At 46.4% G+C, this 16,024-nt stretch overlaps 1 protein-coding gene across 2 annotated transcripts; it reads right to left on the bottom strand.

The window, feature by feature from the left end:
- Positions 1-267: 267 nt before the first annotated feature.
- On the bottom strand, positions 268-15,729 carry casc3 (casc3 exon junction complex subunit). 2 transcript variants are annotated; one of them, XM_060042706.1, is made up of 13 exons: positions 15,522-15,729; positions 14,279-14,303; positions 13,921-13,979; positions 13,203-13,662; positions 12,931-13,148; positions 12,557-12,693; positions 10,515-10,691; positions 9,214-10,184; positions 7,640-7,813; positions 5,291-5,389; positions 4,199-4,365; positions 3,468-3,696; positions 268-2,698 (listed from the first exon to the last, which is right to left on the bottom strand). In XM_060042706.1, exons 1-12 carry the CDS (start codon positions 15,705-15,707, stop codon positions 3,553-3,555), a joined length of 2,817 nt encoding a protein of 938 aa, XP_059898689.1. In that variant the 5' UTR covers positions 15,708-15,729; the 3' UTR covers positions 268-2,698; positions 3,468-3,552. The 2 variants fall into 2 exon arrangements, with proteins under 2 accessions (XP_059898689.1, XP_059898681.1); XM_060042698.1 differs by having other exon boundaries at positions 12,931-13,662.
- Positions 15,730-16,024: the final 295 nt, after the last annotated feature.

The following is a 16,024-nucleotide window of genomic DNA, read 5'->3' as shown; positions in this document are numbered from 1 at the left end:
ACAAAGATGAACATATTTTTGTTCAGAGTAAATTTTCATAAAAGCTTAATATTTCGCCACAAGAGGGCGGTCAAGCAGTGAGGTAGAGCAGTGGCCCAAAAAACAATACTAGCTGCTGGTAGGTAATAGGTGATTTGGCAGAGTACATTTTTATAGTGGAACACTTGAACGCTCCATTAAATGTTAAATATATAAAGAACCTTGTATATTTATCCATCCTCTTACTTCAGGTAATCATAGCAGCACAACTCATAAAAGCAAAACAAATACATTAACCATGTACTTTATTGTTCTTCTGAATGGAAAGAAAAACTCAAAGAAAAAACATGTCTCCATTAGGAACATTAAAACGGCTATGAAAGAACTGTTATCACAGTGAACAAAGTCTTTTCAACTCAAAGGTCAAACAGCTAACAGATATGTTGTCAACACCAGCACTGTGTGCATCGTAGAGTGTTCCAATCCAGGACATTCAGAAAGGCATTGGATTTTCTTAAAACAAAATCAGAATATGTGCCAGTGCAAAAAACAAAATTTGAAATTGTCTTTTAATGAATCAACCCCCTATGTCCTGAAATGGAAGCAGAATAAAAGCATGCGCTGTCCTGTTCGATCAGAAGCGTGTTTCTTATATAAGGCGGATTACAGAATGCTACCAGTTTGGTCAACAAAAGCTGATACACTAGGGATGCACGTGTGCGTTAACAGTCCTGAACCCTTTACCAACAGAAATGCATTAGAATTTTCCTGCAGTAGTTTCATTCAATACAAATGTCCCCATTAGGCACACATGCATATCAATCAGCTTTCACCCCAAACCATTATCCACTGGCCACTAAATTAGAAAGCACCCCGTTTGACAAAAAAGACTGCACAACTGCTGCGAAAGCATAGGGAAGTATATTAATGAAGACAGACTGAAGAAGCATCTTGTTTCCACTTTTAAAGGGTGTATTAGATTAACAAAAAATGTATTAAGCTCTTAATCATTTGAGCAACGCCAGACCTTATGGAACATATCCTAGTCTTGAGAAAACATGCAACTATGTTAACTAAAGTGTGGGGTCATTGATGATTTAGAAGATACACCTTGGGTAAAAACTAGCAACACCATTGTAATATTTGCATGTCCGGTGTAATAACTAAACATTAGCTGTAAGCCCCATGTTGCTGGAAATAGGCCTAAAGGAATAGGAAGAGGTCACCTGTACACGGTAAACTAATCAGTAGCAAGCTGTGATGTTCTTTTATTGGACCGAGAACAAACGCATAACGGGGAGGAATTCTAAATGTCATTGCATCACATGCATTCATAACCCAACACTTTTCTTACACAAAACAATCCAAAGACCAGTTCAAGTAAATCCCCCCTTGGTGTAGGACGCCCCTAATGACCAAAATAGAGAATCCAAAGAGACAGAAATTAAATTAAACTAGAGCAACCAACTAAGATTACCATGAAATCAAAGGGTGCCTTGGACTTGTTTATAGTACTATTCAATGCTTTAGCTCAAAAAAAAGACGACCGTAGATTCTGCCCAGGTTTCTGACACATTCAATTCGAGTTGAGTTGGAGGAGCCAGTAGCAGTAGTATAACAATCGTTCCCTGCTTCACTTTGCCTCCATCAACATTCTATATACAGATTTAGATATGTACAGCAACATTTTATATATATGTATATACACACACGACTGCTGATATTAGCAATGAATCATGTACCACTTGCACCATTTATGATTAACTGACAAAGAAATCAACCAAATGACACGACATTGAAAAAAGTAACATGTAGTCTATATACCAATTCCAAGCAAATAATGGATACAATTATGAACTCAACGTGCAACTATATCAAGACAATAGGGTTTTTCTGACCGAGTCTTCTCTGGTCTGGGGGGGGGGGGGATTTGTTCTCAGGTCCCAGGCTTAAGTAACTCTAACACAAATATCATGTGACTCCAAGGAAAACTACAGTAGGTGACATAGGCCGAAGGATAGAAAGGAGTAGACTCCTTTTTCCTTCCATAAGAAAATGAATCAGCCAAGGGCAGAAGTGGACATGAAGGTAAATGACAACGTTTTATAAAAGATAATGACCATTTGAATCCATTAAACAAGTATAACTTTATATACCTGGGTCTCTCGTTAAACCCTCCCTGTTATTGCCATAATAAAAATTATTTGATTAATTTCTGCCTCTTTATAATCTTGTTTTATACAATAAACTGAATATATTGAGCTATACATTGTGGGCCGCATGCCATGACAGTTTGCAAAACCCCATTCAGAGTGGTTTCTAAAGGATTGTTACGTGGAGACACACAGCTGGACCTCCATCTGTGTTACATTTCAAGTAGTGAGAGTGACATACTGACTGCCGCCGCCGCTGTGTTTCAACACACTAAGAGCACTGACCCACCGGACATAAGGCGGGCACGTGACAGCAGGCTGCCTTGCTCACTTGTCGTGACCCACACTCAACACTAGACACGTCACCACTGGGGAGCACTAGTCAAAAAGAAAACGAAAAAAATACACCTTTGACCAAATCATCTGATACTGAGGTTTCCGATTGGCTGCAGAGCACCGTGGCCCCGCCCGACACCCCATCCTTCAACCTCCTCCTCCCCTCGCCGATGTTTCTCGGATTGGTCGATGTGGACCCACAACTCCTAAGTCACACTCCCACCCTGCTCCTGCAGACAGAGACACACACAAGAGGAAGATTAGGGGGGTGATAGTCTGGCTGAGCAGAAATGGACAGCGTCTATAGCTCAGCGTCGGATTCCACCGCTAATCCTCCCCTTCCTGTTGCTGGCTTTCCCGCATTGTGCTCCCCCTCAAACTCGGACACTAAGCAGAATTGCGAGTTTTGAAGAGGACTTTGACGGCGCTGTATAGCTAGCATGTTTGGCTCTTTCTGTCGAAAATTGCAAAGATTTGCTTTTTTGACATCATTGTGAGAAAGAAACAAACGATGTTTGTTCTTTTTAACTATAAAAGGATCTTCACATAGGCGACATACATCTTTAATCGTTTTTTGTGGCGTTTGCGGTTGGGATTGAGCCAACTCTCTGACAGCCTCTGAACGTCAAGACGTTCCATCAAAATAATTCCCCCCCCGGCACTATTTTGCATGGACACTGCTGCTGCTGCTGCTGCTGCTGCTTCCCGGGGTTAGCCCCGCCCTAGACGATTGTGATTGGTTTAAAGAAATAAAAACAGGCCCGCCCAGTTACCCCCCGGATAGACGGCTCTAAATAGCGTGGTTCCAGACCATTCTAGTTGCTGTAGTTTGGTCTGGCTTTGCGAGACTAGGGGGGGGGACTACCTGCATGCATAGCAATGCAAGGCACTTGTGCTCACTTGTCAAAAACCTAAAACGAACAAAGGGACTTCCAGGTCAGGCCCTAAGCTGTGGTATTTTGTTAGAGACTAGTTTGTGATAGAAAACAGACTACTCACCAGAATAAATCATTTTTGTGGTGGTTGAGACGGTGGTGGGATAGACAGAGGGGTACAGGCCGGTTTGGGGGGGGGGGGGGGGGGGTCACTCCAAGGCGTAGGACATTTCTGGTGGGGGGGGCTTGACGGTGACTGGCTGTGAGGATCGTCGGGGGGGCGAGGGCTTGGGCTGGGCATGCTGCTGCATGGTGTCATAGTAGGTCACTCCGCCGTACACCTGGGACTGGGCCTGGTAGGACAGGGGACACCACGTTATGGAGCAGCCCAGAGGAGACATGGTGGATCAAGGATATGCAACCCATTTTTGAGGGTTGACATGACATTGCGATTCTGTAAACATCGCGATTAAGATGCAATCTTTATTATGCAATCAAATCTTTGTCTGGTTAACTTCCATGTGTAACGTTGAGGCGTGGACTTTTCTAAATAAAGATGGCCGAACTGAACACAGCATAGCTGATGCAAATCCACTATAAGTGAACACACTACAGCGCACTCTATATGTTTCATTACTTTCACATTTCAGGCCTCAGTAGTTTCTGAATAAAAATAATAGAAAAATCCCACCGCTGGTTATGGTGTGAGATCTAGAGAACACGCCTTTCAATATCACATCCACTTAAATCAATAGGCGACTGCCCCTCCTCATTACACTGAATACACCAGAGACCAGGGGTACTGGTGCATTGTCTAGGTTTGTCATGAATGCATGCACCCCGGGTAATGCGTACCTGTGGGTTGGTGTACATGGCTGGGTAGGGGAAGGTCATCACCCCAGGCGGCGTGTAGAAGGGCGGAGCCATCATTTGCTGGGGTTGCCCCGGCGACAAGGAAACGGGTGGGGCCCCGTAGAGCGTGGGGTTCGCTATCGGACCGGCGGATGGGTGTGGGTGGAGTCCTGTGGATAAGGGGAGGAGGTAGTATTTTGCATGAAGGTGGAGAGAACAGAACTGGCAAGACTCATTTGCTTAGAATGATTGACAATGGAAACCCATTCTTTAGTTTAGGGTTATCAAGGTGCGCTTTAAGCATTACAAAATTATGTTCCATGAAATCCATGGCAATCTCATGTTCACTTCAAAACCCATCTAATCCCTCATGCCAAGCAGGTGACCAATTACTGTACACCATGGGTGGACAGGACACCAGTGTCAGTCATCACCGATGTAATGTTGTGCAACGACATTGATTTTTTCAAAGAAAGTCTTAAATCCAAAAAAATATACAGCAACTATGTTTACATCTCCCTTGTGTCAAGTGCTCAACAATTGTCCTGGTTTTACTACATTACCATGTCACGCTTTTAAATGGTTGACACTTCACTGCCACCTGGTGGTCTGGATCAGTCACCGTCCATAGTTTTAACTTCTTTCATTCAACAGATATGCTTACGTATAATATGCAACCTTTATTACCATTTTATCTATTCAAACTACTGTAGCACTGAACCAAAGCTAGATATAGATATATATATCTAGATATAATGCAAGTCTGACAGTCATGCAACTGCATTTGGGTCAATTCTTAATGTGAACATCAATATTTTTTTTTATAATGCAACAGGTTAGAGGGTTGCTTGTACAATTTACAGCCTTGGTTACATAAGAATCTATTTCATAACCAAGCAAAATCTGTATCTCGACTGAAATTTCCTAAAACAAATCGATTCGAAGATTAAATGGATTTCGAACCTTCCGAATCGAATCGTTTTGGGAAATCAGTGACGATACCAAGCCCTACCATAGACCATTGAAACCAGGGGACAAAGTGAACGGCTTGAAGGCTTCAGGCCGAGGTGACAGGACTCCACAGAGGGTACTCACCAGGGTGGGGGATGTGCATCTCGGGCTGGACCAGCATGCCTTGGGGAGGGATGGGGGCCGCGGTTTCACCGTGAGCATAGATTGGTCCTTGGTACGACACTGGTGGAGAGGAAGAGATAGCCTTAGGGTTAAAGCGTTCCTCGTCAACATCGTATAGAATATTCACGAAGGCTTTCAAATGGATTATGTGACTTGAAGCCCCATGGCAAGGTGGAAGTCGGTTGATAGATCAGACAGATCGGGTTAATTAGGCACAAGTGCTATGAGGCAATGTCATGCCAAATTTGTACCGGCTGCCAAATTTGTACCGGGTGCGTCATCCATACGTAATCCATTCCAAACCTGCCTGGCAGCAGATGATCGCGTCGTCCGTTGCCGGGCAGGTTTCAAAAAACATTTGCGCTCATGTTGCCAAAGACGAAATAACATAATACAGTTAACGGATCGCTAGATAACACTTGTTTTTACTTTATATTTGTATTGTATTCAATTGTTTAATCAAATTTAGCTAGTAAACTGAGTGTTTAATGCGGGTTTCAAAAAACATTCGCGCTCATGTTACCAAAGACGAAATAACATAATACAGAAAACGGATCGCTAGATAACACTTGTTTTTACTTTATATTTGTATTGTATTTAATTGTTTAATCAAATTTAGCTAGTAAACTGAGTGTTTAATGCGGGTTTCAAAAAACATTCGCGCTCATGTTACCAAAGACGAAATAACATAATACAGAAAACGGATCGCTAGATAACACTTGTTTTTACTTTATATTTGTATTGTATTTAATTGTTTAATCAAATTTAGCTAGTAAACTGAGTGTTTAATGCGGGTTTCAAAAAACATTTGCGCTCATGTTACCAAAGACGAAATAACATAATACAGAAAACGGATCGCTAGATAACACTTGTTTTTACTTTATATTTGTATTGTATTCAATTGTTTAATCAAATTTAGCTAGTAAACTGAGTGTTTAATGCGGGTTTCAAAAAACATTCGCGCTCATGTTACCAAAGACGAAATAACATAATACAGAAAACGGATCGCTAGATAACACTTGTATTTACTTTATATTTGTATTGTATTTAATTGTTTAAATTAAATACAATACCGTTGCCAGGCAACGGACGACGCGATCATCTGTTGCCAGGCAGGTTTGGAATGGATTACGTATGGATGACTCGCCCAGTACAAATTTGGCAGCCGGTACAAATTTGGCATGACAGCAACCGATTAAATATTAGATGGGGCGAAAACTGTCACCCGTTTGTTCCCCCCGAAAATGGGGGAACAAACCATTCCTGACAGTTGGTGCTCATGGTGAGAAAAACGAGGTCCAAGAGATATATGTAAAGATAGATAATAGTCCATCATGAGGGCTATAGTCAAAGAAAGAAAATCGTTGTCCATTGAAATTTAACAAACTCTGGTGGAAAGAAATTTCAAAGATTGGTTGGTAGCAGTGTTGTTTTTGGCAGGCATTTTAGATTTAGTTTTAGTCTTAGTCTTTTTGACGAAATGCTTCTTAGTTTTAGTCCCATTTTAGTCATTTCTATCTTTGAAAGTTTTAGTCTAGTTTTAGTCTGACGAAAACTCAAAAGGTTTTAGTCTAGTTTTAGTCCGACGAAAACTCGTCGGACTGTCGCACTCGTCGCACACGGCACACTCGTGTGTGCCGTGTGCGTGCAGGCGCAGCTGCGCGCGAGCGAGGCTTTTAGTGTGTGATGGGGGCGTGACTGTTAGGACAAGCAGCTGGCTCCATTTCTCCATTTCTTTTCCGCATATTATAGTTGGCGGGAAAAAAGCATGTTTTGAAACTTTTGTTCGTCCACTCACTAACAATTTAGTCTCGTCTAGTTCTCGTCTGACGAAAATGTCTACATTTTTCGTCACATTTTAGTCTTTATATGGCTTTGGTGACGTTCGTCTTAGTCTCATTTTCGTCATGGAAAAAAGGGGTCTGACGACGTCATTTTCGTTTTCGTCTTGCCTGACGAAAACAACACTGGTTGGTAGAGATAAAAAATAATCAAATATATCTGGACATTTTCTCTGGATGAACATTAGCTTCCACAGTGACCTCTATCTGGTAACCAAAATATCACGCAAGTTTTGTTTGGAGGAAGTCAGTGGGTTTCAGATCCACTCTCGGTCCAAGTCTGATTCAGTTTCAGCGGAGCTTCAATGTAAAGCCTATCAAAAGGTTAAACACGAAAATGTACAGATTGCAGAAAACATGAAACAACGAAATGTCAAGTGAACATGGATGCACTTGACATTTGTGCACCGATCTAACCGCCATCATACAACGTGGGGTTAGTGTGATGGGATGGAACCAGTCCTCTTACTGGGCTCGTAGTAGTGTCCCTCTATCACCCCGAGGTGGAGGGGCGGGCCGGGCTCGGGCACGGGCCGCTGGCGCTGGGAGGAGTAGCGCTTGGCCCTGCTGGCGCCCACACCCATCTCCTCCATGCCAGGGAACTGAGGTGGACCCCCGGGCATCTGAATGGGGGTCGGGAGTCCTACGAGGGGGAGGAGAAGAGGGTTAACAGCCTGTATTGTAGGAGTTGTACTGTACCACGGGCAGACAGAGGGAGGGTTGGAGAAGGGAAGTATTGAGACACGGAGACGGGACAGAAATAGAGCCCATCTCCCCTGAAATAGAGCCTTGTATCAAATGTTCCAGCCCATAAACTTATAATCCCTTATGTCTACACCACAGCATGGTTATAGAGAATACTGCACCACCACCACCACAAGCTTTCTGCAGGCAATCTCCACCGGCAGGTCAAGTAGTTTGTCATATGAACAAAACCACAGTATTGTGAGAATAGCACCATCCATTTTCCAGCACGGGATGTATGGAATACAATACCAATACAAGAAAATTACAACATCGGACTGTAGTATCTATATTTATCTATAAAGCGAGGAATGTGTGTGCGTGTATGTATACATGGCCTTGGGATTTCTCCTGACACTTCATCTGCTCTACATCCAAATGGGCGTGCATATGGCTGGGGACCAGAATAAGTGCAATGTTGGCTTATCTGGCCTCAAGGAGTTATGAACAGGCTTATCAGGCCTCTGGCGCGTTCCGAACAGGCCTCTGGCGCGTTCCGAACAGGCCTCTGGCGCGTTCCGAACAGGCCTCTGGCGCGTTCCGAACAGGCCTCTGGCGCGTTCCGAACAGGCCTCTGGCGCGTTCCGAACAGGCCTCTGGCGCGTTCCGAACAGGCCTCTGGCGCGTTCCGAACAGGCCTCTGGCGCGTTCCGAACAGGCCTCTGGCGCGTTCCGAACAGGCCTCTGGCGCGTTCCGAACAGGCCTCTGGCGCGTTCCGAACAGGCCTCTGGCGCGTTCCGAACAGGCCTCTGGCGCGTTCCGAACAGGCCTCTGGCGCGTTCCGAACAGGCCTCTGGCGCGTTCCGAACAGGCCTCTGGCGCGTTCCGAACAGGCCTCTGGCCCGTTCCGAACAGGCCTCTGGCGCGTTCCGAACAGGCCTCTGGCCCGTTCCGACCAGGCCTCTGGCCCGTTCCGACCAGGCCTCTGGCCCGTTCCGACCAGGCCTCTGGCCCGTTCCGACCAGGCCTCTGGCCCGTTCCGACCAGGCCTCTGGCCCGTTCCGACCAGGCCTCTGGCCCGTTCCGACCAGGCCTCTGGCCCGTTCCGACCAGGCCTCTGGCCCGTTCCGACCAGGCCTCTGGCCCGTTCCGAACAGGCCTCTGGCCCGTTCCGAACAGGCCTCTGGCCCGTTCCGAACAGGCCTCTGGCCCGTTCCGAACAGGCCTCTGGCCCGTTCCGAACAGGCACTGCACTAGCGCATAGAAAGAATAAAAAAAAAAAATACCCCTAGAGAGCGCTTCAACAAAAACAGACTCAAAAGAAGCGATGACCAAGCTTCTCGTGGTTTCGCCTTTACCTCGGAGTTCGGAGCGCATGTAGGATGTGGGGTTCTGAGCCCAGTTGGGCCCAGACCGATTCATCCTGGCCAGATCCTGGTCCAGCGCCGCTAGCCCCGGCGCCGCCGTCGGGACAGGGCCTTCTCCCGCCGCCCAGCTCTTGCCCCCGGTGCCGGTCGCCGAGGGAACAACCCCCGCCGTCTCCTCAACGGAGGTCTGCTTGCTGCCCAGGTCGGCGGGGCGCGAGCGAGTCCTGCGCGCCAACGAGTACGACTTGCGCTCCACCGGCCGCTCGGGGGGCGGCGAGGCCTCCCGATTGGCCGGTGCGGACCTGTGATCCGACACCGCCGACCCGGAGGAGCCCGACCGATCCGCGACGCCCCTCTGCTCCAGCTGATGATGTCGCCGCGGCGGCGGCGGCGACGACATGCGTCCGCCCGTGTGCGCCGAGGCCTGCGGGGAAGCGGTGCGGACGTTGTCCTCTTGCGTGCCGCCGTTGTCGCTGTAGATCTCTTCGACCACCACAGAGGGACCGCCCCTCCCGACGCTGCCACGCCCCGTCCTGTTCACCACGCCCAGCTCCTCGTCGGCCAATGAGAAAGCCTGCCGGTGGCCGTGGCCCGGCTCCGCCTTGGGACCCTGCCTGTCTCGACCGTAGTGAGGAGGTGCGTTTGATTCATTGTTCCTGTACTGAGACTGCTGCGGGGCGTTGTGCTGAGACGGTCTGCTGTTCTGGAAGCCCCGGTTGGGCGGGGCGTGGTTTGGGGGCGGTGGTCTGCTGGAGGGCGGTGGGTGTTGGCTGCGTTGAGAGGAGGAGGGCGGGAGAGGGGAAGAGGAAGATGGGTGTGAAGATGAAGGAGGCGGGGCTCCCATGCGGTTACTGCCGCCGCCGCCACTGTGCCAAGAGCGGACTGGTCTGTCGCCGCCGCCGCCGCCGCCGCCACCACCACCACCACTCCAGCGCTTGTCTCTGCTGGGTGACATTTCCTGTCTGTGGGCATGAAAGAGAGAAAATGAGGCATGGGTATTCCCCGTTTTATATCAGCAGTTTGATCAAACAAAAAGGATATTTGTTCTGTGAATTTAAATTCACTCTGGACATTTACAGTAGTGTTTGGATAAAGCACCACAGTTCCCCGTCATGTCCTTATAACATCGACTGTACAGACATATGCTACTACCAATAATACGTACTTTTGATAGAGCAATTTGAGTAATATCACCCACATAATATAAATATGCCCTTCTCTTCAACCACGATAATCTCATACAACCTTCTGCGGGGCAAAATGAACTACGGCGTCGGTGCCTTCCGTCTTACCTCGGTCGCCGCTGTCTGTACTGCGCGTCTCGTGTCTGCCGACCCCCGTTCCGGATGTCATAACCGTATATGGACACCAGTTCATCCCTGCTCTTTGGCGCTTGCTCCTCCTCCCGGAAGCGGTCGTGCACCCAGCAGCCCTCGTCCTTCCACAGCTTCCTGTTACGGCCTTTAGGTCTGAGGTGACGACAATTATATACATTTAAAAAAAATAATAACTTTCGGAGGAGGGTGACCTGAGGACATAGCTAACAGTCTTTAATAACAGGCTTAAGTAACAGCGGAATATTCCTTTGGGAGGTTGTGAGTGCAAAAAGAGTGATGCCACAACATCGCTTGGCTTCTAGAAAGAAAAGCATGTACTTTGGAGGTTGACTTTGTTTTCGCTGTGCAATTGGATTAGACTGGGTAGCCCCGCCCATTCTGCTGCCGATTTGAGTTCGCCCTGCAAAAGGGTCTGGAGAAGAGCAATACATTTCTTTCTGCTTCCGATATGTATTTGCGGGAGCCAATCACCAAGCTGGCTTTTCCCCATGGCGCGCTATTGGCTGGTATAACACAATGACGACAGGGAAGCGATGGCAAGCAGCCAATCGCGTACAGAGTCAGTTGAACCCGTTGATCATGCCTCTTGTGCTGAGGAAAATGACAACAGCTTCCCCAGACCAACATGCAATCTTCGATTGAGCTTGGTCGGGCAATAGCCAGACTACAATTTGTTTTGTTATGTTCTGCTTTTAAAAAACCTAATTGTTAGTTTCATAATCGACTTGGGTAATGGCGGTATTAGAAGTAATTTTCTGAGAAACGGGGCACATTCTAGACAGTTTGTCTAGACAGATACACAATATCAGGAAAGAAACTTATAGTTTCTGCAAACAGCAAGTGCTTGCTGTTTGCAACCACTTAAGATGATCCAAAATAAGTCAAACAAAGACATGTTAACAGCAGCTGTCCCGTCATACTACTGGCACTGGTGAAAAGGATTCTCTGTAGTGCTCAGTACTGCGTTTTCGCTGTTCTGCAAAGTTGAATTGTGCTACGTTTGTTCTATATGATGAAAAGCATGATTCACATGTATTTAAAAAGATTGCATCAGCTTCTGATACAATTCTAAAATCCATTTATTGATACGGGTTTTGTCATGATTGAGTGTGAATACCGTACGTAATCTAACACAACTAAGATCTGACTCCACAGATGGGCCAGTGTTTTTCTATTTAATACATCTATTACATTGATGCAGAATCTGAATGAATAGTGGCCATCCCCAAAATCCACCACAATACAAGAAATCAAATCTATTAAATAAAAAAATATATATGGGGGGGGAACCCCAAACCCCCTGTCTATTACTGTACCCCAACAACATTTTTGATCACCAGCCGCCACTGCATATAATATATAATTATTACGGTATATTAAGCCCCTTTCAGACATAGTTCCATGTAAATTACTGGGATAACATTTCCGACAACTTAAGATTTACACTATTCGCACATGCAGCTACGTTTAGGAGCATTTCTGTCTTGTACCCAATTCACACATTTCATCACAATGCCCGACTATTGGCCAGAGGACAGTCCAGCAGAGGGTAGTAATACAACACTGTTTCGAGCTCCCTTACATCGGAACTTGCCCTTGTTCCAGAAATTGAAAAGGGGGGGGCTTGTTTGCAAACATGCTATATTGATATACCATCGGTTCACCCGATAAGCATTGCCGCGTCAAGATAAACAGTTGCCGATTTAATATACGTCCTCACTGGAGTCTTGGATCTAGTTCTCTTACTCAACGGGTAGAGTATTATTTCAGACAACGGAACCCTTTACTCGCCACTACGTGTAATGTGGCTTTCATTCACGACACAGCCGTACAGGCAATGATTCAGAAACGATACGTCTTGAATAGGGAAAATGCCGGAGCAGATTTCCCAGAATAAAGATGCCGGTTCTCATTCAACACATGAGAACCGGAAACTGCCGTAACTTTGCAGGTTAAGTCCCGCCGGTTCAACCAATCACGTGTTTCCCTGTGCCCACCTCTCTTCCTCCTGGGCGTGTCCCCTGACATCGTGCTCGAAGAACAGCCCCTTCCTGGGGATATAGGCCGGGTTCTTCCTGTCCTCATCATCATCCAACTTCTGACCCGGCTTAGCCTCTGGATCGTCAGTGGACTCCTGCAGGCCAACATGCGTGTTGAGGAACATGTTAGAATTATGAGTAAACAAACTATTCAGTCAACATTATCCCATCATTTTCATCGCATATATTCCATTGCATCCCATACATTTCCTCCATCACTTCTCACATCAATTCATTACTTGTCCATTCATCATCTCAAACAGCCTTTATCCGGGAACCCATTGCATTATCCTTTCAATCAAAGTGTTATTAACACCATCATCCAGCCTTACCTGTCCATCTCCACTCTGCCTCTCTCCAGACCGATCCCCTTCCTTCTCGTCGACCTTGCTCTCCAGCTTACTCTCTTCTCTTTCCTCCCCGTCTTCTTGTTGTCCTTCCTCTTCAACCAATTCTCCATCTTCCAGGAACTCCCCATCATCCGCCAAATCGCCACCTTCCACCAAATCGCCGCCTGCCACAATCTCTCCACCTTCCAGCAATTCGCCACCTTCCACCAAATCGCCGCCTGCCACAATCTCTCCACCTTCCAGCAATTCGCCACCTTTCACCATGACAACGCCTTCCGCCAAGTCGCCGCCTTCCGCCAAGACGCCGCCTTCCGCCAGGTCGCCGCCTTCCGCCAGGTCGCCGCCTTCCGCCAGGTCGCCGCCTTCCGCCAGGTCGCCGCCTTCCGCCAGGTCGCCGCCTTCCGCCAGGTCGCCGCCTTCCGCCAGGTCGCCGCCTTCCGCCAGGTCGCCGCCTTCCGCCAGGTCGCCGCCTTCCGCCAGGTCGCCGCCTTCCGCCAGGTCGCCGCCTTCCGCCAAGTCGCCGCCTTCCGCCAGGTCGCCGCCTTCCACCAACCCTCCACCATCCTCCAATCCACCGTCTTCCAACTTCACTACTGCCCCCTCCTCCTCCACCACCAGCTCCGCCACCTGTTCAGGGGCTTTGGTGGTGGAGGCCTGAGCTCGGCTGGCTGAGGCCTCTTCATCGCTGTAGAAATCTTCTCTCTCCTCTCCTCCCTTAGAAAAGAGTCATTCATCAATGAGGATTTATTATCCAGAGGAATAATAAAAGGAAATACAATAACGTGCATCAATCAACATAAATACAACAATCCATAACCAAGCCAGCCAATGTATGCTGATCGTATCTTCGTATGCATGTGTGAGGAAACCTATCATTAAGTTAGGTTCCCATGTTGCCTAATGGAAGAGCTCTCAAGGAGCACTTAAGGCAAGGCCAGATAAACCATAAACATGTGTGGTTCGTGTAAGTACCTCAGAATGGGAGCCATTCTCTTCCTCAGGATCTGCACTTTCATAGTCAGAGAGCACGGCTGTAGGGGGGGGGGGCACAGGGGGTATTAAACAGCTTACTTCAATTAACTATGTGACTGTGCAGCAGGATCCAAAAAATATTAGTTTTTATGAGGGTTAAGCTGGCAATTCATTAAACTGGATGCCAGGGTTTTGACACAACAAATATAAATAGATTGTGTATCAACATCAACATTTTTGATAGTGCCATGTATGAAAACGTATACATTTATAGACATTATATAGGACAAATATAGAATATGCTTTAATACTTAATGTTGGCATATGGATTAAATAGGACTGTGGGTGGGATAAATACCTTCTCCTACTTCATCTTCACTCTCCTGCAGAGGAAGAAAGTTTACTATTAGAAATATTAAATACACAGAGTTTTGCGTTCACTCAGTCCTTGGCTGTCAACATCTGACTGACCGGTGTTTCTTTCCTGAATCCGTTTTCCTATATCCAATACAAATGAGAAGTGTAATGCTTCGCTTTCCCAACAGCTCAGAATTAACAATTTCTACAGATGACACTCGAGAAAGGTCAAGCAGATTCTCCATTCTGAACTTGCACGGCTGCAATAGGCAAAAAAAGGTATTTGGGAAACATAAGTTAATTCAATCCGATGGAAAATCAGAAGTAGTTTATACACACAACTCCATCTAAACTTACAATACAAATCATTTCAACAATACAAAAAACTGACTTTAACGCTCAATGTTGTGGCTATGAATAGTCTTCATATAATCATATGTGCCACTAAATATAGGTTGACGGATAAGAAACATGGCTGAAAGACTAGTTAAATTGAACCATTTAATTGGACGGTGCACATTGGACAAGCAAGTAGATTCCCATTTTGGATCATACTTAACATATTTCTCAAAGGATACCTTGGGATGTTGATACACAAAATAAGGTGAAGAAATACATGTCACAAAAGTGGGACGGTATTAAAAAAAAAGGGGGGGGGGAATAATTTGGGATGCCAGCTAAATAGGTTGTCATCATGGGGATAGGGCATGCCGAGACCCCTATTCATACTAGAATCCTAGTTCACCACGTAAGAGACGAGACACAAACAAGATTGGCCACCAACAGACATGGGTCGAAATAAAATACTGAAAATAAAAATAGAATTAGTTGCTGCAAGCCATTGTAAAACATCTGTGTTTGAGACAGACAGCCATAAAGCAATACATAAAGGGTCTTGAAGTAAGAACGTGGGTCTGATTAACTTTAGATCCAGTATTACTAGCATTCAGTGGAAGTAGTTTCCGTTTAATCGGTGTCGGAGAGTGATTTATGAGAAACGTGATCTGGACGTGGCAAACTCACATGATGGGGATGTAGCGTGGCCTAGCTCTCCGCTAGATGCTAAGTAAAGGCTAACATTGGCCCCAACCAATGGCTTCCAACGAGCCATTTGAGGGAAACCGACTTCCTATAAAGCCTGCTCGTTTCCAGGAAAGCAGATTAAAAAGTTGACTAGACGCCGTCCAGTCTAGCCGGGAAACTTAGCAGTGAGTACAACAAGCGGGCACCCATTGGACACTTACACATTCTGATTCGGCTGCGGTTTTCGGTAATGTCCGGGTGGCTACCACTTCCACGGGCTCCGGGTCCCTTCCACGGGGCTTCGCCGCAGGTGACCCGGACCTTGGTTTCTCCGAACCCGAACCGGACTCATCGTCCTCCTCGCTGTCCTGGGACGCGCGCCGCCGTCTCCGCCGCCGGTCCGCCATTTTAGGAATTGGAATGTGGAACCGGAAGAACGCAGTGAATTGTGGGGCGAAATAACGTCATGCATTTCCTTTTTTTTTTTTTTAAACCGCATGATCTTTTGGCGCACTGAGAACACCAAATATAACGTTTTTATGAACTCGATTTGTATAAATTAATTAATCGTTAATACATGTATAAAAATTGACAAATTAGTGTACAAATTAATTTGTACACTCACACTTACAATTTTGAGAAAGATTGGAAACATGCGCCCAAACATTGTTGTTTGGGGCCAGAAAAAATGCGGGATAGTTCTATTAAATTGCATGGATTCATA

This window comes from Gadus macrocephalus, chromosome 2 (assembly GCF_031168955.1).
Source record: "Gadus macrocephalus chromosome 2, ASM3116895v1".
NCBI classification, from domain to species: Eukaryota; Metazoa; Chordata; class Actinopteri; order Gadiformes; family Gadidae; genus Gadus; species Gadus macrocephalus.
This window is presented reverse-complemented; position numbering and strand designations above follow the sequence as displayed.